Source organism: Anomaloglossus baeobatrachus, chromosome 2, assembly GCF_048569485.1.
Source record: "Anomaloglossus baeobatrachus isolate aAnoBae1 chromosome 2, aAnoBae1.hap1, whole genome shotgun sequence".
In the NCBI taxonomy this organism is placed as follows: Eukaryota; Metazoa; Chordata; class Amphibia; order Anura; family Aromobatidae; genus Anomaloglossus; species Anomaloglossus baeobatrachus.
In genome coordinates, this window is record NC_134354.1 from 101164783 (window position 1) to 101188753 (window position 23971).

The 23971-nt window shown below is 44.8% G+C and overlaps 1 protein-coding gene across 1 annotated transcript in view; it reads right to left on the reverse strand.

The window, feature by feature from the left end:
* Window positions 1-23971, reverse strand: part of SLC6A4 (solute carrier family 6 member 4) — a 205412-nt gene that overhangs the window by 75797 nt on the left and 105644 nt on the right. Inside the window, exons 3-6 of the mRNA XM_075335240.1 lie at window positions 22918-23052; window positions 16506-16725; window positions 12857-12995; window positions 8769-8903 (exon numbers count right to left, since the gene is read on the reverse strand). Of these exons, the coding sequence (XP_075191355.1) occupies window positions 8769-8903; window positions 12857-12995; window positions 16506-16725; window positions 22918-23052 (629 nt within the window). The remainder of the gene's footprint in view (window positions 1-8768; window positions 8904-12856; window positions 12996-16505; window positions 16726-22917; window positions 23053-23971) is intronic.

Sequence of the window (23971 nt, forward strand, 5' to 3'; positions counted from 1 at the left end):
TGTTAGCAATCACATCTCTGCTTCCTCTGCCTTTTCTAAATCCTGCTTGTACCTCTGGCAGCTCTTTGTCAAAGTAAGGATGTGGCCGTCTTTGTAACATCTTCAGTAGTATTTTGCTGGCATAAGATATGAGTGCAAAAGTCAGAGAGTTTCCACAGTCGGTAGAATCTCCCTTCTCCGGAATAGGAATAAACACAGATATTGCCCAGTCTAGGCCATTTGCAAGTTGTCCATATCTGTTGACACAGGCGTGTGATGACATCAACTGTTGCTTTAGAAGACTATTCGCTCTATTGGAATATTGCCACATGCAGGTGCTTAGTTGTATGACAGAAGCTTGACTTAGTCAAACAACTAAGTCTTTCAGGTTCTCGTCTCTCTATGATTTCCAGTCTTCATTTCTTCTTGTATCATTGAGTCGTTCTTGTAAAGGTGCTCCATCTACTCTTTCCATCTTTCCTTGATCTGTTCTGGCTCAGTTAGTTTCTTCCCAATAGCATCTTTCAATATGCCCTCTCATGGTTGAAACTTTCATTGTATCGCTTTGATCTTTAGATATGCCTTCCTGATCTTGACCCTCATTTGTTTGCTTTCTATCTTTGTACATGTTTTTGGTAATAAAATTATGTTTGCTTCAATGGCTCTCTTTAGTCTTTTACTGATGTTCTGTGTGGCCTGCTCTTTGGCTTTTGTCTTTGCTATTCGGGTTTCTTCATCTTTAGAGTATCTTTGGAGATTGTTGTCTTTACCCCGTGAATTCTCTATAGAGATATACAGATAAGTCAGTTTTTAGTTTTTTCCTTTTGAAGCTTTCCAAGGTAGTTGAGAGTCTTATGTGCTGGGGTAGAGCATTCCAGAGTATGGGGGATGCACGGGAGAAATCTTGTATGCGATTGGGGGAAGAAGACGAGATAAGACAGTAGAGAAGGAGATCATGTGAGGATCTGAGGTTGCATGCAGGGAGGTACTGGGAGACTAGGTCACATAAGTATGTACATTAAAATTAACTACACACACACACACACACACACAAATCTTTAGAAGAATTCTTATTAGTCTATACCTTCTCTAGGTAATAAAATAGTTTAATTTTCTAAAAACAAGAAAATATCAAAATGAAGATCTCTTCAATTACTTTCAAGCTGCATGGTATCACTACCAAAGAGGAGAAGAAAAATCCATTCATTAAGGGAACCTAAAAGAAAAAAGGCTCCAGACATTGTCCTTTTTAGGCAGACAGAGACCTTAACCGTCTGACAAGGATAAGAATAATCTAACTTTAAATGACAGCCCATCATTTACTGATGATGGCGAGAAGATGTCCCTAAATACTAGAGAAATAATTGCATGGTAAGTCAATGTAAACTGTAGCATATTCCTACAAACATGTCACATGTGCAGTCTGGTGTGATATAGCAAAATTATTTCAGTTGCCTAAATAATACTGATATACAGTACATCGTGCCCATAGACATACACTAACAAATTATTATACAAAAGAAAGAGTTGATGTAACCACTCGAAGACTTACCATAAATCAGGGATGTCAAAGTCAAATACACAGTGGGCCAAAATGAAAAACTTGGACAAAGTCACAGGCTAACCTTAAAATCTCTAAAGATAAGTTTTATTAACCTGCTAAAGAGGGGTCATGTCTAATGGGGCTTTGCCTCTTTAGGCCTTTTTGGATTAGACAACATACCCTTCTCAGGCAAGACATATTCATTTGTGGTGATTTAAAACTGTATTAAATCATGGTATGAGCGCACAGGCATACCTGTGCCCCGCTTGTGGAGAAGAGACTTGGATAGTAGGCGCTATGTGTGCTAAGATATATGGGAGAAAAAAAGCGGGGTGCAGGCTTATGTAGGGAGATAGACAAGGAAGCTTCTGGTTCAGGGGAGGAAATGCATCATATCTGAGGAGCAAGTTACTACATGGTGTGTTGTAAACAGCCTTGTAGTAACCAGGGAGCATGTCGGGGCAGATTTATATTATTAGTATGCGCTATCTACCGGCAAACTAGCTCTAATAGACATTTGTTATTTTCTCATGTGCCAAATACAATTATACTGCGGGACAAATTTAGCCAGCGGATCTGAGTTTGACATGTATGTCCTTAGTGGAATAATTTAGTTTTTAAGTAACTATTGAAGGGATTACTACGAAGGCAAGATCGGTCACTTTGCACCTATAGCCGGGCTATAGCCGGGTTTTCAGTCACAAAATCAAAGCTGTTATCCGCCAAGTTGGGATGATCTATATACAGGGCCGGATTATAGGCGGGGCAGGCGGGGCTTCAGCCCAGGGGCCCCCACCACAAGAGCTTCTGAGGGGGCCCCCACCACCATCAGTGTGGGCGCCATTTTATTAAGGTTCAGGACCACGCTGTACCCTTAAAGAGTTTCAATCCGGCTGTCACTGTGCTGCAGACACGCCCACTGCATGCTGTGTGGGCTGAGTCTGCATGGATGACGTCACCGCGCGATGGCTGCTGCTTCTTCGTGCCGTACAGGAGCTTGTGGGAGGACCGGAGCAGAGGCCTCGGTGGATGATGGTGAGTGACGTCATCCATCATGGTGCCGGGCAGGAGGCTGCAGTGAGAAGGGAGCAGGACGAGATTTCATAGTGTCAGCGGCAGCTCTGCCGGCAGGACCAGTGTGAGTTATTGCAGGAGTGTGACCTGCTGCAGATCAGGTCGGGCTGTCAGTGCCGGGTCATCGGCCTCATCCCTCCCCTGCAATAACTCACACTGATCTCCAGCACAAACATCACTACACAGAATCCTGCACTGATCACATCTGAGCCTGCAGCACACATTACACTATATGGCCCATATTACATATAGAATATGTGAGGTCCTGTAGGCCCAGGTGTGATCAGTGCAGGGGATTGTATATCTGTGCACATGGGATACCACATCCAGTGTACAGAGCAGTGTGACATACTGTGCACATGGTATATCACATCCAGTGTACAGAGCAGTGTGACATACTGTGCACATGGTATACCACATCCACTGTACAGAGTAGTGTGATATACTGTGTACATGGTATATCACATCCAGTGTACAGAGTAGTGTGATATACTGGGTACATGGTATATCACATCCAGTGTACGGAGTAGTGTGATATACTGTGTACATGGTATACCACATCCAGTGTACAGAGCAGTGTGATATACTGTGTACATTATATACCACATCCAGTGTACAGAGCAGTGTGATATACTGTGTACATTATATACCACATCCAGTGTACAGAGCAGTGTGATATATTGTGTACATTATATACCACATCCAGTGTACAGAGCAGTGTGATATATTGTGTACATTATATACCACATCCAGTGTACAGAGCAGTGTGATATACTGTGTGCATGGTATATCACATCCAGTGTACAGAGTAGTGTGCTATACTGTGTACATTATATACCACATCCAGTGTACAGAGCAGTGTGATATATTGTGTACATTATATACCACATCCAGTGTACAGAGCAGTGTGACATACTGTGCACATGGTATATCACATCCAGTGTACAGAGCAGTGTGACATACTGTGCACATGGTATACCACATCCACTGTACAGAGTAGTGTGATATACTGTGTACATGGTATATCACATCCAGTGTACAGAGTAGTGGGATATACTGTGTACATGGTATATCACATCCAGTGTACAGAGCAGTGTGATATACTGTGTACATGGTATATCACATCCAGTGTACAGAGTAGTGTGATATACTGTGTACATGGTATATCACATCCAGTGTACAGAGTAGTGTGATATACTGTGTACATTATATACCACATCCAGTGTACAGAGCAGTGTGATATACTGTGTACATTATATACCACATCCAGTGTACAGAGCAGTGTGATATACTGTGTACATTATATACCACATCCAGTGTACAGAGTAGTGTGATATACTGTGTACATTATATACCACATCCAGTGTACAGAGCAGTGTGATATACTGTGTACATGGTATACCACATCCAGTGTACAGAGCAGTGTGATATACTGTGTACATGGTATACCACATCCAGTGTACAGAGCAGTGTGATATACTGTGTACATGGTATATCATATTCAGTGTACAGAGCAGTGTGATATACTGTGTACATGGTATATCACATTCAGTGTACAGAGTAGTGTGATATACTGTGTACATGGTATATCACATCCAGTGTACAGAGCAGTGTGATATACCGTGTACATGGTATATCACATCCAGTGTACAGAGCAGTGTGATATACTGTGTACATTATATACCACATCCAGTGTACAGAGCAGTGTGATATACTGTGTACATTATATACCACATCCAGTGTACAGAGCAGTGTGATATACTGTGTACATTATATACCACATCCAGTGTACAGAGCAGTGTGATATACTGTGTACATTATATACCACATCCAGTGTACAGAGCAGTGTGATATACTGTGTACATGGTATATCACATCCAGTGTACAGAGTAGTGTGATATACTGTGTACATGGTATATCACATCCAGTGTACAGAGTAGTGTGATATACTGTGTACATTATATACCACATCCAGTGTACAGAGCAGTGTGATATACTGTGTACATGGTATACCACATCCAGTGTACAGAGCAGTGTGATATACTGTGTACATTATATACCACATCCAGTGTACAGAGCAGTGTGATATACTGTGTACATGGTATACCACATCCAGTGTACAGAGCAGTGTGATATACTGTGTACATTATTTACCACATCCAGTGTACAGTGCAGTGTGATATACTGTGTACATGGTATACCACATCCAGTGTACAGAGCAGTGTGATATACTGTGTACATGGTATACCACATCCAGTGTACAGAGCAGTGTGATATACTGTGTACATGGTATATCACATCCAGTGTACAGAGTAGTGTGATATACTGTGTACATGGTATATCACATCCAGTGTACAGAGTAGTGTGATATACTGTGTACATTATATACCACATCCAGTGTACAGAGCAGTGTGATATACTGTGTACATGGTATACCACATCCAGTGTACAGAGCAGTGTGATATACTGTGTACATTATATACCACATCCAGTGTACAGAGCAGTGTGATATACTGTGTACATGGTATACCACATCCAGTGTACAGAGCAGTGTGATATACTGTGTACATTATTTACCACATCCAGTGTACAGTGCAGTGTGATATACTGTGTACATGGTATACCACATCCAGTGTACAGAGCAGTGTGATATACTGTGTACATGGTATACCACATCCAGTGTACAGAGCAGTGTGATATACTGTGTACATGGTATATCACATCCAGTGTACAGAGTAGTGTGATATACTGTGTACATGGTATATCACATCCAGTGTACAGAGTAGTGTGATATACTGTGTACATTATATACCACATCCAGTGTACAGAGCAGTGTGATATACTGTGTACATGGTATACCACATCCAGTGTACAGAGCAGTGTGATATACTGTGTACATTATATACCACATCCAGTGTACAGAGCAGTGTGATATACTGTGTACATGGTATACCACATCCAGTGTACAGAGCAGTGTGATATACTGTGTACATTATTTACCACATCCAGTGTACAGTGCAGTGTGATATACTGTGTACATGGTATACCACATCCAGTGTACAGAGCAGTGTGATATACTGTGTACATGGTATACCACATCCAGTGTACAGAGCAGTGTGATATACTGTGTACATGGTATACCACATCCAGTGTACAGAGCAGTGTGATATACTGTGTACATTATATACCACATCCAGTGTACAGAGCAGTGTGATATACTGTGTACATGGTATACCACATCCAGTGTACAGAGCAGTGTGATATACTGTGTACATTATATACCACATCCAGTGTACAGAGCAGTGTGATATACTGTGTACATTATATACCACATCCAGTGTACAGAGCAGTGTGATATACTGTGTACATTATATACCACATCCAGTGTACAGAGCAGTGTGATATACTGTGTACATTATATACCACATCCAGTGTACAGAGTAGTGTGATATACTGTGTACATGGTATACCACATCCAGTGTACAGAGCAGTGTGATATACTGTGTACACACATCAGATGGCATATAATGTGTATATTGTATAACATCTGGTGTCTGTATCACAGTAAACCCGGTCAAATGCCGGGGCCCTGAGCTGCCGGGGTGCCCAATTGCGGTGGCAGGAGTGGCGTACCGCTAGTCAGGGGGCCCGGTGCCAGCGCTGTCACCAGCCTCCCCCCCCGCCGAGGATCGCACTTTCAATTGTATCGGCATCGCAGTTGCCGATACAATTGAGAGCAATGATGAGATTGGGCGGCACGCTCTCATGATTCTCCTCACTGTCTCTGTTGGCACTCTGACAGCTCTGCAGCGGAGCTCGGTGACGTCATCACTGCGCACCTGCTGATAGGTCGAACGACAGCAATGGACGCGCCGAGGAGACCGGAGCAGCGGGGGAACGAGGAGAAGTGAGTATGTACAATCACTGTGGCCAGACAACCATGGGGGTACATTAAATGATATGGCGGCTGTACACTACATGAGGATGCCTATTGCTATCTGGTTCTCTGCACTGTGCTATATACTGGCTGTATACTACATGAGGGTGCCTAATGCTAACTGGCTCTGCACTGTGCTATATAGGGGCTGTATAATACATGAGGATGCCTAATGCTATCTGGCTCTGCACTGTGCTATATAGGGGCTGTATACTACATGAGGATGCCTAATGCTATCAGGGTCTGCACTGTGCTATATAGGGGCTGTGTACTATGTGAAGGTGCTTAATATTATCTGGTCTGCTCTGTGCTATATAGGGGCTGTGTACTATGTGAGGATGCCTAATGCTATTGGCTCTGCACTGTGCTATATAGGGGCTGTGTACTACGTGAGGATGCCTAATGCTATCTGGGTCTGCACTGTGCTATATAGGGGCTGTGTACTACATGAGGGTGCCTAATGCTATATGGGTCTGCATTGTGCTATATGGGGGCTGTATACTACATGAGGGTGCCTACTGCTATATGGGTCTGCATTGTACTATATGAGGACTGCTTATTGTAATATGGGGGCTGCATAGTGCCATATGGGGGCTGCATAGTGCCATATGGGGGCTGCATAGTGCCATATGGGGGCTGCATAGTGCTATATCGGGGCTGCATAATGCCATATCGGGGCTGCATAATGCCATATCGGGGCTGCATAATGCCATATCGGGGCTGCATAATACTATATGGAGGAATATTGAGGCTGCATAATACTATACCCCCAGAGTTGTATGCCCCTTCCACCCCAGAGCTGTATACCCCAAGAGCTGCATGTCACCCCCCACCTCAGAGCTGTTTGTCCCCCCACCTCAGAGCCACTGCCCCCCTCTAGAGCTGTATGCCCCCCATTGCTCCATATTCCTTTCCTTAGTAATATTTATGCCCCCCAAGTAATGTGTATGTCCCCAGCCCCTCTTGTGATATGTATATACATCGGTGTTAGTGTGCTCTATGTGCGGCCATGTCTGTTAGTGACTGCCACCAATCAGCGTGGCACAGACACATGCCCAGGAGGAGTTGGATGGAGACAAGTGGGGAGGTGAATGAGACTGTTGCTGGCTTCCCAATATTAACAATATATATAAAAATATAAAAATGTGTCTGTGTGTTCATGTATGATGTGTCTTTATGTCTATTTATATGTGTTTTTGTGAATTTCTCTTTAAATATATATGTGTACATATGCCTGTATTTGAATGTATCTGTGCATGTCTATGTGTGGATGGGGCCCACTGAGACTCTTTCGCCCAGGGCCTACAAAAACCTGGAGCCGGCCCTGCGCATACCAGTCATGTATTCTCCTGTACACTGTAGAGGGGCGTACCTTTGGGGGGCATGCGGCATATTTGCCCCTGCACAGCAATCAGGGGGGCACCATTGGAAAGTGTGAGGCAGCAGTATGGTGGGAGAAAATTGTAAGTAGACAGTATTGGGAAAGAAAAGTGTGAGGGGCATAGAATGGAGACTGGGTAGTAGTGGGGGATAAGCAGTATAGAGAAGGGGCAGCATGGTGGCCAGTGTGAGGCCACAGTATGGAGGGCACAGTATGCTGAGGAGAGGGAATGTGAGACAGAGGTACAGTATAGTGACTGTATAGTGAAGGAGATAGACAGTATAGAGAAGGGGCAGCATGGTGGCCAGTGTGAGGGCACAGTATGCTGAGGAGGGGGAATGTGAGACTGAGGTACAGTATAGTGACTGGATAGTGAAGGACATAGGCAGTATAGATAAGGGGCAGCAAGGTGGCCAGTGTGAAGGCACAGTATGGAGGGCACAGTATGCTGAGGAGGGGGAATGTGAGACTGAGGTGCAGTATAGAGAAGGGGCACCAAGGTGGCCAGTGTGAGGGTACAGTATGCTGAGGAGGGGGAATGTGAGACTGAGGTGCAGTATAGTGACTGGATAGTGAAGGAGATAAGCAGTATAGATAAGGGGCAGCAAGGTGGCCAGTGTGAGGGTACAGTATGGAGGGCACAGTATGCTGAGAAGGGGGAATGTGAAACTGAGGTGCAGTATTTATATCTAAATGCTACAGTGCGTGCTCTACTGTTACGGCTAAAATTGTTAACGTTATTGGGCCCCCACCAGATTTTCTGCCCAGGGGCCCCCACCAACCTTAATCTGGCCCTGTCTATATATATAATAGTTATATATGTTTATGTCTTTGTAATTACAGTATAGTCTTACCTCTGTGGTCAGCAACTTCTCCCAATTAGGTTTCAGGTAGAATAAAACTCCTCTCCAAGCACCAGGGAGTGTTGCCCCTCGAATTAATAGCAATGTAAGCACAATATATGGAAATGTTGCAGTAACCCACACCACCTGTAAAGAAGAGAGAGAAACTCAGCTCTCTAATTGATAAATCATTTAGTCTAGTAAGTGGCACAGAAATGATACTCATGGACAATTAAAGCCCTTTAACACAGGTTAATTGGCCAAATGATTACTGGTCAGTGTAAAATATATATATATAAAAAAATATTTAATTCGTATTTTGTTTTCCTTCAACAGCCCATTATTGCATGTAAAAAGGAACTAACATTATGCAAACTGAGTCAGGACTGAATAATCATATAATTTATTGTTCATCTTTTATAAATTTGCATTTCCCAGTGTGCAAATTGTCCTTTGGGGAGGAAGAAGATGAACCCTAGTGCCACCTAATGGAAGTAGCAATCCTAAAAGTCAAAAGTGACCCTTTAGGGTATGTGCACACGTTGCTTTTTTTTCCGCGCGGAAAAAAACGCACCCTCTGGCAGAGGGGAGAATTGTAAACAATGCTTTTTGAGAAACAACGCATCGAAAACGCATGCGTTTTTCATGCGTTTTTCATGCGTTTTTCATGCGTTTTTCATGCGTTTTTTTAGGTGCGTTTTTTAAGACTTGTCAGTGATAATAAAGTTGGTTGAACACAGACCTTTGGAAAAAAAAACCTGTGATGTCATTTCCTTCTCCACATTCTGTTTGGATAAATGGGAGGGCTTGGAATGGAAGGAGCACCATTTGAATTTTGGAAAAGTTGAAATAAACTTCGCGCACCAAGCCCCTTAGGTACCTATACGTCAGAAAACCCCCACAAGTGACCCCATTTTGGAATCTGCACCCCTCAAGGATTTTATTCAGGAGTATATTAAGCATTTTGAATCCACAGCTACTTCACCCAAAATGTTGCTGTAGCAACAATATTCTCACTTTTAGGCCCGCTTCACATGTCAGTGAAAAACATTGACGTTTTTCACTGGCGTGTAAAACACGCACATGTCCCTCCGTGTGCCGTGAATCACGGCACACGTGGGTTGTCTAAGTGCAATCCGGGCTCCGTTCTCCGTGGCCCGTGATTGCACTTAGAGATTAACTCACCTGTGCCCGCTCCCGCTCTCCATGGTGCTGATCGCTCCCGCGGTGCAGCATCCGGCCGGCGCTGACCCCCGCAGCAGCTGCTTCCGGGTTGGCTGTGTCGTGCATCATGAATATGCGCGACAATAATGAGCCGGCACAGAAGGAACAGGGAGGACGGGCTGCAGAGGACATCGCTGGACGCCGGGTGAGTTAAAATGTTTTTTATTTTAAAAGCACGTTTTTTTCTGGCACGTGTTTCACGGATCACACCACTGCGTGGTCCGTGGGACATCAGTGATGCCAGAAAAAAATGGACATGTCTCCGTGCGGCAATCACGCACACGCGGGTACGCCGCATGGAGACACGTGCAGTGAAAAATCACTGACGTGTGAGCAGACCCATTCATTATAATGGGTCTGCGTATGTCAGTGATCCTGGTACGTTTAAAAAAAAGCACAAACGTCCCAGAATCACTGACGTGTGAAAGGGGCCTAAGGCTATGTGGCCATGATCCAGCGACACGGCGTCTAGTACACAGTGCCAGCCTTCCTGCAGCTGCCCATGCCCACGATTTGGGTTCAGGCTGCTGTGGAGCTCTATGCTACCTGCAGAGAACACTCGTCTACGCAGCATAAATTGACATGCTGAGGCTCGGGAAGCCACGCTACCGGTCAGTTTATGCTGCGGAGAAAAGAAGCACAGTGGGCATGGGATCTCCAAAAATCCTTCCACTGTGCTTCTACTGCACAACGCAGCGTTATGGACGCAGGGAAAACACTCAGCGCCCATAACGCTGCAAACCCTGATTGTGGACACACAGCCTAAAAAGCGTCAATGGATGAAGGGATGTCAAATATATAGAACGTCCTACCCCCGCCTGCATATTCTAAGCTGGCACCTTTAGTACCTTTCATGTGGCACTAAAGGGTGCCTAGCTTAGTATTTATCCAATAAAAAAAAAAAAAAAAAAATGAAAAAAATGGCGTGGGGTCCCCCCTATTTTTGATAGCCAGTCAGGGTAAAGCAGACAGCTGTAGCCTGCAAACCACAGCTGGCAGCTTCATCTTGGCTGGTGATCAATTTGGAGGGCTCCCCATGTTTTTTTTTTTATTTATAAATAAAGAATAAAAAAAAAAATAACGTGGGGTCCCCCCAAATTAGATCACCAGCCAAGGTGAAGCTGACAGCTGGGGTCTGGTATTCTCAGGGTGGGAAGAGCCATGGTTATTGGACTCTTCCCAGCCTAAAAATAGCAGGCCGCAGCCGCCCCAGAAGTGGCGCATCCATTAGATGCGCCAATCCTGGCGCTTCGCCCCAACTCATCCCGCGCCCTGGTGCGTTGGCTAACGGGGTAATAAATGGGGTTGATACCAGATGTGTAATGTCACCTGGCATCAAGCCCAGCAATTAGTGATGTCACGGCGTCTATCAGACACCCGACATAACTAATTGACAGTAAACAAAAGCAAAAAAAGACAACAAAAAATGTTTTATTAGAAAAAACACTCCCCAAATCATTCCCTTGTTCTCCAATTTAATAAAAAAAATGGGTCCGCAGAAATCCATATGGATGTCCCACGTCGCCTCTGGACCTTCTAGAATATGGGGGCACGTTCAGGGAACGTATCCCCCATTTTCTAGGAGGGCAGACCCTCCATTTGAGGAGAGTGGGTGCAAAAATCTGCACCCACTCTCCCCGGGTCACAGCTGCAGAGTGCGAGCAGCCAGCACAGCTCTCTGAACACAGTGCTGGCTGTCAGCTGCTCTGCTCATGTGACCGGCCGGCGTGCACTGAAGGAGGAGGGGGCCGCGGGGGATCAGCGCTGCGACCGGACAGGTATGTATGACACCGGGGGGAATAGGGGGTGAACGGGCAGGGCCTGGGGAACAGTTTTCTGTCGCATGTGTTATTGCACATGCGACAGAAATCATAGGAGCAGGGCGGCCGGTGCGCTACTGTGCGCGCGGCCATGTTGGATTTTCGGGAGGGGGGTCGGGGGTCGGGGCGGGCACTTTGGCGACACCGGGGGCTTTGCCAGGAAGTGAAGTCAACAGGAAGCCTCTTGACCTCACTTCCAGGTAAATGCCTGCGTTCTGGCGTGCCGACAAAGGCCGCGGACCGCAACAAAAAAGCAGGTCCATGCGTTGTGGCTGCGTTCTGACCCCACATCATTGATTTCAATGGGGGAGAGAACGCAGCCACAACGCACAAAAGAAGTGACATGCTGCTTTTCTTTCCGCACCGATTTTTGGCATCCAAAACGCTGCGGAAAGAAACGCAGCATGTGCACTGATTTTTCAGCTTTCCCATACACTTTGCTGGGAAAGCTGAACGCATGCAATTTGCCACTGAAACGCTGCGGTTCAAAACGCAGCGTTTCCGCGGTAAAAAACGCATCGTGTGCACACAGCCTTATCGCGCCTTGTCATATGACTGAGGATATGTGCTTGTTAAAGGGTCACTTTTGACTTTTAGGATTGATACCTCCAATAGGTGGCACTAAAGTTCGTCTTCTTTATCTCCGAAGAGACAATTTGCATATTTCCCAGAGAAGCATTGCGGCTTAAAGTCTCCTCACCACTGGCATGTTGGAATGTTGTGTCAGTCTCTGCAAGGAGAATAACTTTCCCTTTAGACACCATTTTCCATTGTGAAATTGTTATATCATTGAGTGGTAAGGGCAGAGGTTTGTTTGTTTAGCAAATCAGATGTAATCTGTAGGGAAACTTGATAAAAAATTGACAAATTCCCTGAAGCGCCTCCACAGGAAAAATAAGCCATTACACATTTACTATTAATATCAAGGAGCTTCTATGCACTTATGAACATGTCTGGTCCTCTAAATAGAGACCCTCTTGTAGGCAATTACTGATGGAGGCCAATGAAGTTATTAGGTTTAGAGGAAAGCAGAACATTCTCTAGCTTTATACTAACCTTTCCAGAAGTTTTGACTCCTTTCCATATGCTGAAGTAAACAATAGTGAATATAAGTAGTAGACAGAGACAAAGCTGCCAGCTGATTCCTCCGAGTTCTTGTAGACCTTTTGATTTGTGTATCTGCAGCACAAGTCGACTGGAAGCAGAAAGAAGACCAGAAATCTAATCATAATTATTAATGGTGAATAGCTGGGAATTGTTCTAAAATGACAGATTAGCATTTGAAGTTGTTCTGTATTTAGTTTGTAGCGAGGACACTGAACAACATATGCAATCAATATTGTACACTACAGTGAAAAGAAAAGGAAGAATGCTTTAAAAATTAGAAGTGTTAATAGTTTATTATCAACTATCAATGCAAAAGTGATAGAACAAAAAGTGAAATCTAAAATCATACTTGGTGTGACCACCCATTGTTTTCAAAACAAATCACCAACTCTTCTGGGTACACTTGCACAGAGTTTTTGAAGTAACTCGGCAAGGGGGTTGTTCCAAACATCTTGTAGTCTAACCACAGATCTTATGTGGATGTAGGCTTGTGTAAATTGTTCTTGCTCTGACCAAGTTGAGATCAGGGTCATATTATCAATAGCAAGACTTCTTTTTCTACGTTACGCTGAAGATTGCTCTTATAGTCATTGGCTTTTTTTTTTGGGCCATTGTTCTGCTGCAGAAGAAATTTGTAGCCAAAAACCTCCTTGATGGTACTGCATGATAGACAACCACCTGACTATATTGAGGACACCATCCTAATTTCAACAACTAAATTTGTGAAAAGTCTCAAACTTACAGGACCACTTCTGACCAGACTTCTCTTAACAGTAGATGAGTATAGCTGGGTCCCACTGGTTGCTGTTAGTTATGAGCTAATGGCACTGATGAACGTCTTGCGATTTCAAAGGGTAAAGTACACGGCCGAAACCCCCTCCCCTGGTGTAGGTGGAGGTCGGCATGACTTTGGTTTGGGGGAAGGTGACCAGTGGGAAAGGGGTGGTACTAAGGGGACCGTTGGGGTATATAAGGGTTAGCCTGGGGGGGGAGGATCTCTTGGCCTGCGGTTTACCGGGGGTTTAACTTCCCCCTTTCCTTTTACATTGGTGCTCCCCAGTTGGTGGTTGCGGCTAGGAGTAAGTGTGGTTTAACTGGGAAGGTAATGTTTGAGTTATTTGTTAATCACTAGATTTATGGGCTTCGAGGACCACACCCCTATTAATGTTTATTCTTTTATTTATGTTAAATAAAGGCTGCTGTGACCATTTCATCGAAATTTGTGTCAGTGATTATTTCATAGTGGTTAAGTTTACTAGGGTGGTGAGTAAAGAGGTGAAATAAGGGGGTCACCGGAACTCCACTATACCAAAGTCATGTGCCTTTCATCTGCTGCACTAACCTTTCTTGGCTGACCACTGCATCTATGGTCCTCAAGTTTGCCCATTTCTTGGTGTTCTCTATTCAGAAAAATACAGGCAGATACTTATCATCACGCAATAACATCAGGGATTCATCCAATTGGCTCCAAAATTTATTCTGCAGCAGGACACTGATCCCAAACACACAGCTGGACAATGACCCTAAACATAGAGCTGATGTCATTAAGAATTATGTTTAGTATAAAGAAGAACAAGGAGTCCTGGAAGTGATTATTTGGCCTACGTACAGAGCCCTGATCTCAACATCATTGAGTCTGTTTGGGATTTCATGGAGAGAAGGAATAATTTGCACAATCCGACATTCACAAAAGACCTATAGTTAGTTCTCCCCGCCAAGTTCTTTCAAAAACTGTGTCCAACTGTCCAACTACCAAGAAGGCAAAGGGTGGTCACACCTTCAGTGGCCCATTCATCACCTTGTCCTTCATTACACTTTAATTCATCACCATTCAACAAGAATCTGTTGCCAAAATGTTGTATCCCCATTATTACTGAAGGGAGCGTCTCACAGAGACGATGTTCCTGTGACATGAAACCAATGTGGTGTTCTGCTTCTGCCACCACCTCCAATCCTTCAATCAACTATTTTAGCCCCAGCCATTGGGGGAATGAAGCATTATACGGCAGAAAAAATGAAGAATTTGATTCTACCTTGGTCCAACACTAGAATGATGCTCCAAAGCAGCTAGTCTTCACTTCTGCTCATAGAATTTTTGTTTGGCATCATGGCGTTACAGGGCTTAACAAAAAACAAAAGTACCCAGGATGCTGCACCAAGAATGCCTGAAGTGAAGATAGTGGCTACAGAGGACCAAACTAGACGTCAGCGCAAAGTAAATTTTTAATCTCCACAACACAGCTATTGAGTTTGCACAAATGATGTTTCTGAAGGATGCTCTTGAGCAGCTTAACAGATTACATGGATGGGAGTTTTTTCCATAAAACTTTATTGTAAAGGTCTGCCAGCCCCTCCAACTATGCATCTGTTAATGGCAAGTATTAATAAAAATGTAAATGACAATTAAGTCGCATATGTTTGCTCTAAATGTGAGAAGTACACCCATATCTGGGCATGCATGTATGCCACAAATATATTAATGGATTAAAAACTATTTCTATCCTTTTAATGGACACTGAAGACTTTTTCATATGTAATACACACAACATTTTTCATAAAATGGGTCCTCATGAAACAAACATAACATTATTGTAACCCTCACAGCTGATGCAAGGGCAGTGAGCGGGATTAGTGGATCCACTGGACCACAGGGGTGACCTGGGCTTACCCTTTAGTGGGAGGGGTTTAAGTCAGCGCCCACTGCAAGGCGGATGCCAGGTACCACTCCCAGGGGAGTGACCGGGACTTTGGCAGCTGACCTCCAGGGCAGGTGATGGACTCAGGTATAGACAGGTACAGGCAGGGTAACTGAGGCAGGCTGGACAGGTGGGTATGGACAGGAATAGTGGGCACGGCAGGGATAGGAAGGCAGACTCAGGTATCGGTAACAAACACAGGGATAACAAGACCTGACAACTACGTAGTTAGTATACTGGTATACTGACTAACTGAATGTGTAGCGCAGGCACCTCCCCTAATGGAAGGCTGCTTTAAATATACTGTGCCCCTCAGCCATAGGCTGAAAGACATTTCCTGGAAATAGCACGACAACCCTTTAAAAGGTGGGCTGGTGTGCACGCGTGTCTCAGGTGCACTCCTGGGAACCCTGTATGGCATGTACAGGGCCCGGGAGGGGAAGGAGGCAGCAGCACACGTGGATGGCCAGGAAAATACAGGGAAGTACGTGATCCGGCCGGGGCAATGAGTAAGTTGGTGTCTCTGCAGAGACGCTGGCAATACAATTATACACAGTATACATGGTTTTTGAATCCACCTTTTTTTTCCCAATACCTGAGCACTTATCACTTAAAATGTTAGCTCATATTTTTCATGGTAAACATTGGTTACATTGCAGTCAGTGATATTATTGGACTGTATAATATTAATTCCTACTAAAGAAATGTTATGTTTGCTCAATTTATTCTTACAGCCTACTTACATCAGCAATGGAAAGCATTAGGGCAGTGTGTTAGGCACACTGACTCCTCACCCTGACACTAATTTCCTAACACTCTTCACTGTTACATATTCGCAACTTTTTGATTCATTCCAACTACCCTCATAGCCCCTAGACTTCACCACACTTACATGCACTTACGTGTAAAACTCCTCTGCCGGTGATATGGAGCTGTTAATCCAGGTCACGCTACTATTCTGAAAATAGTTGGTGCAGTTTTCTGTGTTCCACTCGTTGCGGCAGCTGGTCCAAGGCAACTCAGACCGGAACGAGAATATGAGGTAGTAGAGAGCCCAGGCCATAATGGTGTTATAGTAAGATGCTACATAAAGTGCTATTATACAGATAGCATAGCCAATTCCTGGAGAGTGAACAAAGAACAGTAGCGTTAAAGGGGTTGTCCAGTGAAATCAAGATATCAGCTACCTGGTACACATGTCATAATTTGCTGATCACTGAGTGTCTGACCACCGGAACCCACACCGATCAGGAGAACAGAATTTTTACACTTTTATCCCCATTACAAAATGGAGCTGCAGGCCTAATGCCCGACCATTCTTAGGAGACTTCCAAAAAAAGCAGAGCATGCACTGTCGCTCCATTCCAACTGCGATCTAAAGATCGGTATGAGTCCCTGCAGACATACCCCCACCAATGAACAAGTAATAACCAGCCCTGTGGATAGTTGATAAAAAAGATATTTTTCTTAATAAAGGAAACTGGCAGTAGGGTGAATTATCCTAAGCCATCTATATGGACATGCAGGTCATAGGAACTTTAATAAAATGATACCTTGATATCTGCAATCTCATGTCTTTATCGAGATAAATCCATATTTTTCTGTATGCAAATATGCTGCTAAGATCTATGGGCCAAACATTGAATACCTGAAAATCTGTCTACAGAGCTTATTTAAAATGAAATGGGAAGTTGCTAGTGTGAGACATGTAATGACTGTCAGTTTGCTTTCATAATCACACACAGCTTTGCAGTGAGATCAGAAGTAACACAATCCGGCAGAGGCAACACAGTCTAGAAGGAGCAACACAGTCAGACACAGGCAACACAGTCCAGGGGTGCCAACACAAGACAGGAGACCCAACACGATACAGCAAAAGTGAACTTTATGTCACTACAAACATGTGCTACAGCACTTGTTCTCTCACAGTGCTGTCAGCACTGATGCTCTGATTATAACTAATCAGTACAGCAGAGGTGAACCTTGTCTCATTACAAACACATTTGTAGTTGTCCCCTGAAACTGCTGTCTGCTCTCGTGAACTGCCTTCCCCCTCACACCAGCTTCCATCTTGCAGGCAGCCAAAGCACTATGAGAGAACTACCAATCCAAGTGTTTTTGTAATGAGACAAAAGTTCAGCTCTGCTGTACAGTGTTAGCTCTGATTTCACTGCAGAACTTTGGGGGATTATAAGAGCAAAGTGTCAGTCATTACGTATCACATAACACACCTTTCATCTTAAAATAAGCCCTTGAGGCAGATTCTCAGGACAACCTGTGTCCGGCCCAAAGATCTTAACAGCTCATTTATATATAAGAAAAATGTGGATTTCTCTGGAATAAGGCATCAGATTGCAGATATCAAGGTAAAAATAAAAATAAATTCAGCATCATTATAAACGCACTGACCCAAAGAACAAACGTAATGAGTCGGTTGTACTGCAAAATGTGTAATGTAACACAAAACTCACAATAAATTTCTGTAATTTTATTTTTTAATTCAATTCCTCCTTGTTTTAGTTTTTTCAAATTGACAACTCAACCTGCAAAAACAAGCCCTCGTATGGCTATGTCAATGGAGGAAAAAAAAAATGTTTATTAGAAGTCAAAAAGCAAAACAAAAATAAAGAAAAGAAAAAAATGGCTACGTCTCTAAGGAGTTAAAGAACGAACACCTTTGGGGGGGTTCTTTTTACTTACACATGTATTTTTACTGATTTTATTTATTTTTTTATTGATTTTTTTTTTGCAGAGAGTTTCATTCAAAATATGACTCAATTATCCTCTACAGCAGTGTCTCACATACACCAGTCTTCACGGCCCCCCAAACAGATCGTGTTTTCAGGATTTCCTTAGTTTTCCACAGTTGATGAAATTATTATAAAGGCATCATCAACTGCCACATGAAATAATGAAAATGTTGTGGGAACGCTCCTCTTCTGGGTTGCACTCCTTCCAACTCCACAGTGCTCGTCCTGCACTTCTCTCCGGCTACTTTAGGACCGTCTGTTTCCCCCAGCAACACCACAGTGGCAGCTAGTAAATTCATTGTGTCCCACATGAATCCAATCGCATCCCCTCCTACAGGGATCTGATACAGCACCGGACGGAGTTCCTTCACCACTGTCTCTGTGACGACTTGTTCGACCAGGTCTATTTAACCTCATGCCTAGACCGCTCCTATTGGAGTCAGCTGCTTCCCAGAAATTCCACTAAATCAAGGCTCACAACTTCAGTGCCGGTCCGTGCCTATTTCTGAAGCCAGCTACTGAAGAGTTTCCTTTCTCTACTTGATCTCGGTTTCTTGGGGTGACCCTGAGGGTCTGGCCAAATTACTCTGGGCCTCTCTAACTACACCTCCCTCAGGTACAGCTTCCTCTCTCTCCTCAACGTGTCCCTATCTGATTAATCCCAACTGTCATTTCACTGTTACTGGGGAAATTTTAACCTTCAGCACCTTCAGTCCTGTTCTCCATCCCAACACCAAACTAAGGAAACAGGGAGCAGTCACCGTTGCAGTCACAGTTGCCGGAAAACAGTGCACCAGAAAGCACACACATATAAACAACATTTTCCATACATAAATACACAAAATAACCATGCCGTCTTTAGGGGGGCTGCACTCTCCTACATTCCGCCCCTCTTTAACCATAGCTGTCCCCGGCTACGCAACAACCTGCAAGACACCAAAGCATATTATCACAACAATAAAACACTATATTACTATAAAAATTCTTTGCTTCTCTGGAATCCCCATGTCTTCTTTTCTTCCATGCCGGAGGCACACAACAGTTCTGTTTATCATAAAACAACAGGCCTAAGGCCCAACAGTAGTTACCCTTCAAGTCCGATGGCACAGTCTCTTTACCACGGAGTAGTATTGTACATATCTCCCACTGGCTGCAACAGTGGAGGTAAAAACCTTAAAACACTAAAAAAAACAAACATTTTCCAAATAGTTCTGGAGGCACATTATTTTTCAACACAATGTCCCATTTCCTGACCCAGTCAGCACATCGGGTTGTCCATTTGTCCTTTCATCCTCCCTTCTGCTTCTCCAGATTGTCACAATCTTACAGAGGCTTAACAGGGCAGGGTCCATAAACAGGACTGGGGCAAAGTCCATAAACAGGACCGGGACAAAGTGGGGAATGGCAATGTCCATAAACAGGACAGGACAACATCCATAAACAGGACGGAGTCCACGAGGCAAAAAGGGGCAAGTTCTCTATGAGCTGTAGAGCAAGTCCTGGGTTGAGGGTACAGTCCCCCTCCAGCCCCAAGGGCTTGTGGTTATCCCCAAATCCAGCAAAAAGGAAGCACACCATGCGCAGAACTTGGAAGGGGCAAAAACAAATCAAAAACAAATATTCTGGCCTTTCCGGCCACACAGGGTATCACACTTCCCATACAAAAAACAACAACAGTCCTGGCCTGCTCAGCCACAAGGGACATTGATCCCTTTTTCACACAGGCCTTTTCTGACCAACTGGGCAACACTCTAGGGCTCAACTAAAGGGTGCTTTACACGCTACGACATCGCTAACGATATATCGTCGGGGTCACGTCGTTAGTAACGCACATCCGGCGCCATTAGCGACATCGCAGAGTGTGACACCAAGGAGCGACGATCAACGAGCGCAAAAATGTGAAAAATCGTTGCTCGTTGACACGTCGCTCCTTTTCATATTATCGTTGCTGCTGCCAGTACGATGTTGTTCGTCGTTCCTGCGGCAGCACACATCGCTATGTGTGACACCGCAGGAATGACGAACATTTCCTTACCTGCGTCCACCGGCAATGAGGAAGGAAGGAGGTGGGCGGCATGTTCCGGCCGCTCATCTCTGCCCCTCCTCTGCTATTGGAAGGCTGCCGTGTGACGTCACTGTGACGCCGCACGAACCGCCCCGTTAGAAAGGAGGCGGATCGCCGGCCAGAGCGACGTCGCAGGGAAGGTAAGTCCGTGTGACGAGTGTTAGCGATGTGCGCTACGGGCAGCGATTTGCCTGTAACACACAACCGACGGGGGCGGGTACGCTCGCTAGCGATATCGGTACCGATATCACAGTGTGTAAAGTACCCTTTAGACTCTTTCGCCTCCATCTCTAAGTAACATGAGAGATACTCCGGAACCAACCCTTAAATCATAGCCCTTGAGCCAACAAACAGCACAGCAAACTGGACTTCATCCATTTCAGGCCTTCTTCCTTTTCCAGGCCTCAAATTCACAGAACTTTGGGCCCTCCATCCACTCATGAGCCAATGCATCAGCCTGTAATTGCTCCTGTGCTACTGCTATTTTCAAATCTTGAAGGGTCCAAGACGAATCCCGGCTGCTCAGAGACGAAGGGGTCACACTTATCTGCCACCACCGGGGCTCACTAACTGATGACTTCGCTGGGGGAGTTCGTGGACTATCCCAGCAAACAGGGTGCATGGGGCCCAGTGTATTCCCCTCCACCAGGAGTACTGAGGTAACGGCACTGCTGGTGGTGAGATGACTGACCGAGGCCAGGGCACACTCGGGCCTATCTCCTCTGGGTGCCAATCTTCCTCCTCCAACACCACATCGGCGACCTCCAGAGCAGGCATATCCCAGAAGTCTGCTGTCGCCTCCTTCTCCTTATCGGGTGCTCGGCCATATGGAGACAGCCCCCGCTCGCTCTGCTTCACTCCGTCTCTCGCAAAATGGCGTTGGCTGGCTCGGTGATGCATGCTTCCTGCGTCCTAGTGCCCACCTCTTCCGGGGCCAGTGCCCTGACGTGTCATCCATCCATCTTGCTGACCGCGCCCACAGCCACGCCACTCTTTCACACTGGAGCTCACTCACCAGCAGGTGTGTCGTCGGCCGCCGCACCGCTCCCTCATGGGTGCCTCCTCTAATGAGTGGGATCTTCCTCTTCCACCGGTCTCTTCTTCGGCGAGCTCCTCCCAATCCAGGCCAGACATTCTCTTCAGTGCCTCCCCTCTTCATGGCTGCCATGCCTCCGGACCGGGTATGTTTTCGAGCTCTTGGGTGCCATCTGTACCCACGAAGGGCAGGACTACTTCTCCTCCGTTCACCTGCCACTCTCTTGTGGTCCACGCTGCTGTCCGCCATCTTAGATCTTAGTAACATTATTTTTGAACACGGTGCCACATCTTCTGTGCTGGGGGTCAGGTTATCCCCATCTTTTTGCATTAATAGTTCATCCTGCTGACTATGCCAAATGTTGTGGGGGTGACAGGGGGCCATAGTTGTGGGCAGAGGTGAGCCGCTACTTCCAGGCAGCGCTCCTCTTCTGGGCTGCACTCCTGCCAACTCAACAGTGCAACCTGGGACACCGCACCTTCTCCTCTTTAGGAAAAATTCAGACATGAAGTCCAGCATAACGTTTAACATAACTTTACTGGAGAACTCGCTCAGTTTCTGGGGAACACATCCGCTGCGGGCACATAGCTTGAACGTTACAGGCATGTTACTGTTCGGTTTCATTTCCCATTTTCCTGCACACTGCACCCTTCTGCACATCTCTCCGGCTACTATAGGACTGTCTATTTTCCCCGCCAACACCATAGTGGCAGCTAGTAAATTCATGGAGTCCCACATGGATTTAATTGTGTCCCCTCCCATAGGGATTTGATTCACCACCAGACAGAGTTCTTTCACCACCGTGTCTGTCACAACCAGGTCTATGTTACCTCTTACCTAGACCAATTCTATTGGACTCAGTTGCTTCCCAGAAATTCCACTAGAATCAAGGCCACCACTTCAGGTCCGGTCCGTGTCTATTTCTGCACCCAGCTACTGAAGAGTTGCCTTTGTTCACTTGATCTGGGTTTTCTGGGGTGACCCTGAGGGTCTGGCCGAATTACTCTGGGCTTCTCTAACTACACCTCCCTCAGGTAGAGCTTCTTCTCTCTACTCAACGGTGCCCCTATCTGACTAATCCCAACTATCAACCCACTGTTGCTGGACAGATTTTAACCTTTAACTCCATCAGCCCTGTTCTCCATCCCAACCCCAAGCAAAGAAACCAGGGAGCAGTGACACTTAGTGATGCCTGAAAACAGTTCACCCGAAAGCACACACACATATAAACAACATTTCACATAAATAAATACACAAAATAACCATGATTTCTTCAGGTGGGTTGCAGTGCACCAGTCACCCTTCTACAAAAACACGATCTGTTGGGGGTCATGAAGACTGAAGTTTGGGAAACACTGATCTACAGTATGTGTAAAAGAATGAGTAAACTGAGCTCTTTCTAGGGGTAACAGAAATAGACTGCTGGGTAGGTTTACCCCTAGTTGACAAAATTAGCATCTTACCTTTAAATAATGGACATATTTTCCTCCATACAGAAATGCAGCCATTCCTATGATATTGGCCCAAAGCCAACTCCATGTAGAAGAGAGGAATTCCACCAAACACAGCCATGATCACGTACGGGATGAGAAATGCTCCTAAAAATACAGAGGTTAATGTGCATTAAGCTTATTGAAGTTTAAATAGAATGAGTATCAGTCAAAAAAACTTTCAAAAATTATCTGACATGGATTTTCAAAGTAAGTACACCAACCTTATCAGGTCCAAATGGTCTACGTAATAATGTATGCAGTTTGTATTGTCAAATGTGGTGACAGATCCACCTTAAAAAAGTGTTGTCTCAGAAAGACTGACCATTTTAAAAGTGATTTTATGTTCCGTCACATCAGGGGGTGTCCAGAGGAGAAGCCCCCTCTATAATATCCAGATGCCTTAAATGGGTTGTCTGGTAAAATAAGTCATTGTCTATCCACAGGATAGGTGCCAACCTAATTATTCATCAGTGGAGATCTAACCGCTGGGACTTGCACCAATTAGCAGAACAGGGAATATGCTCGACCTGCCTTTTATTTTTTCCCAATGAGGCTGCCAACCAATGTGGTTGAGCTTGGTTGGCAAATTCATCATAACATATAGCACTAAATTGGCATAAATTATGACAGAAATGTACTCCAGTCTTACCGGAGTACAGTTCTTGTGGTGGTGCACAGCACATTTCTTAAAGAGAACCTGTCACCATGAACATGCAGTCCAACTTCTGACTTTATGTTATAGAGCAGGGTGAGCTGAGCAGATTGATATATACTTTTTGGAGAAAACATTCAGTATAATTTGTGATTTAATAATTTAATCCTAAAATCTCTCTGGGATTTTTGGTCCAGTGGGCGGTCCTATCAGTGAATGACAGCTTTCTCTGTAAAAGTGTGCATAGCAAGATCGCTGTCAGTCACTGATAGGACCGCTCACTGGACCAACAATCGCAGAGAGAGCAGAGGATTAAATGATTAAGTCACAGATTATACTGAATCTTTTCTCGAAAAACTATATATCAATCTA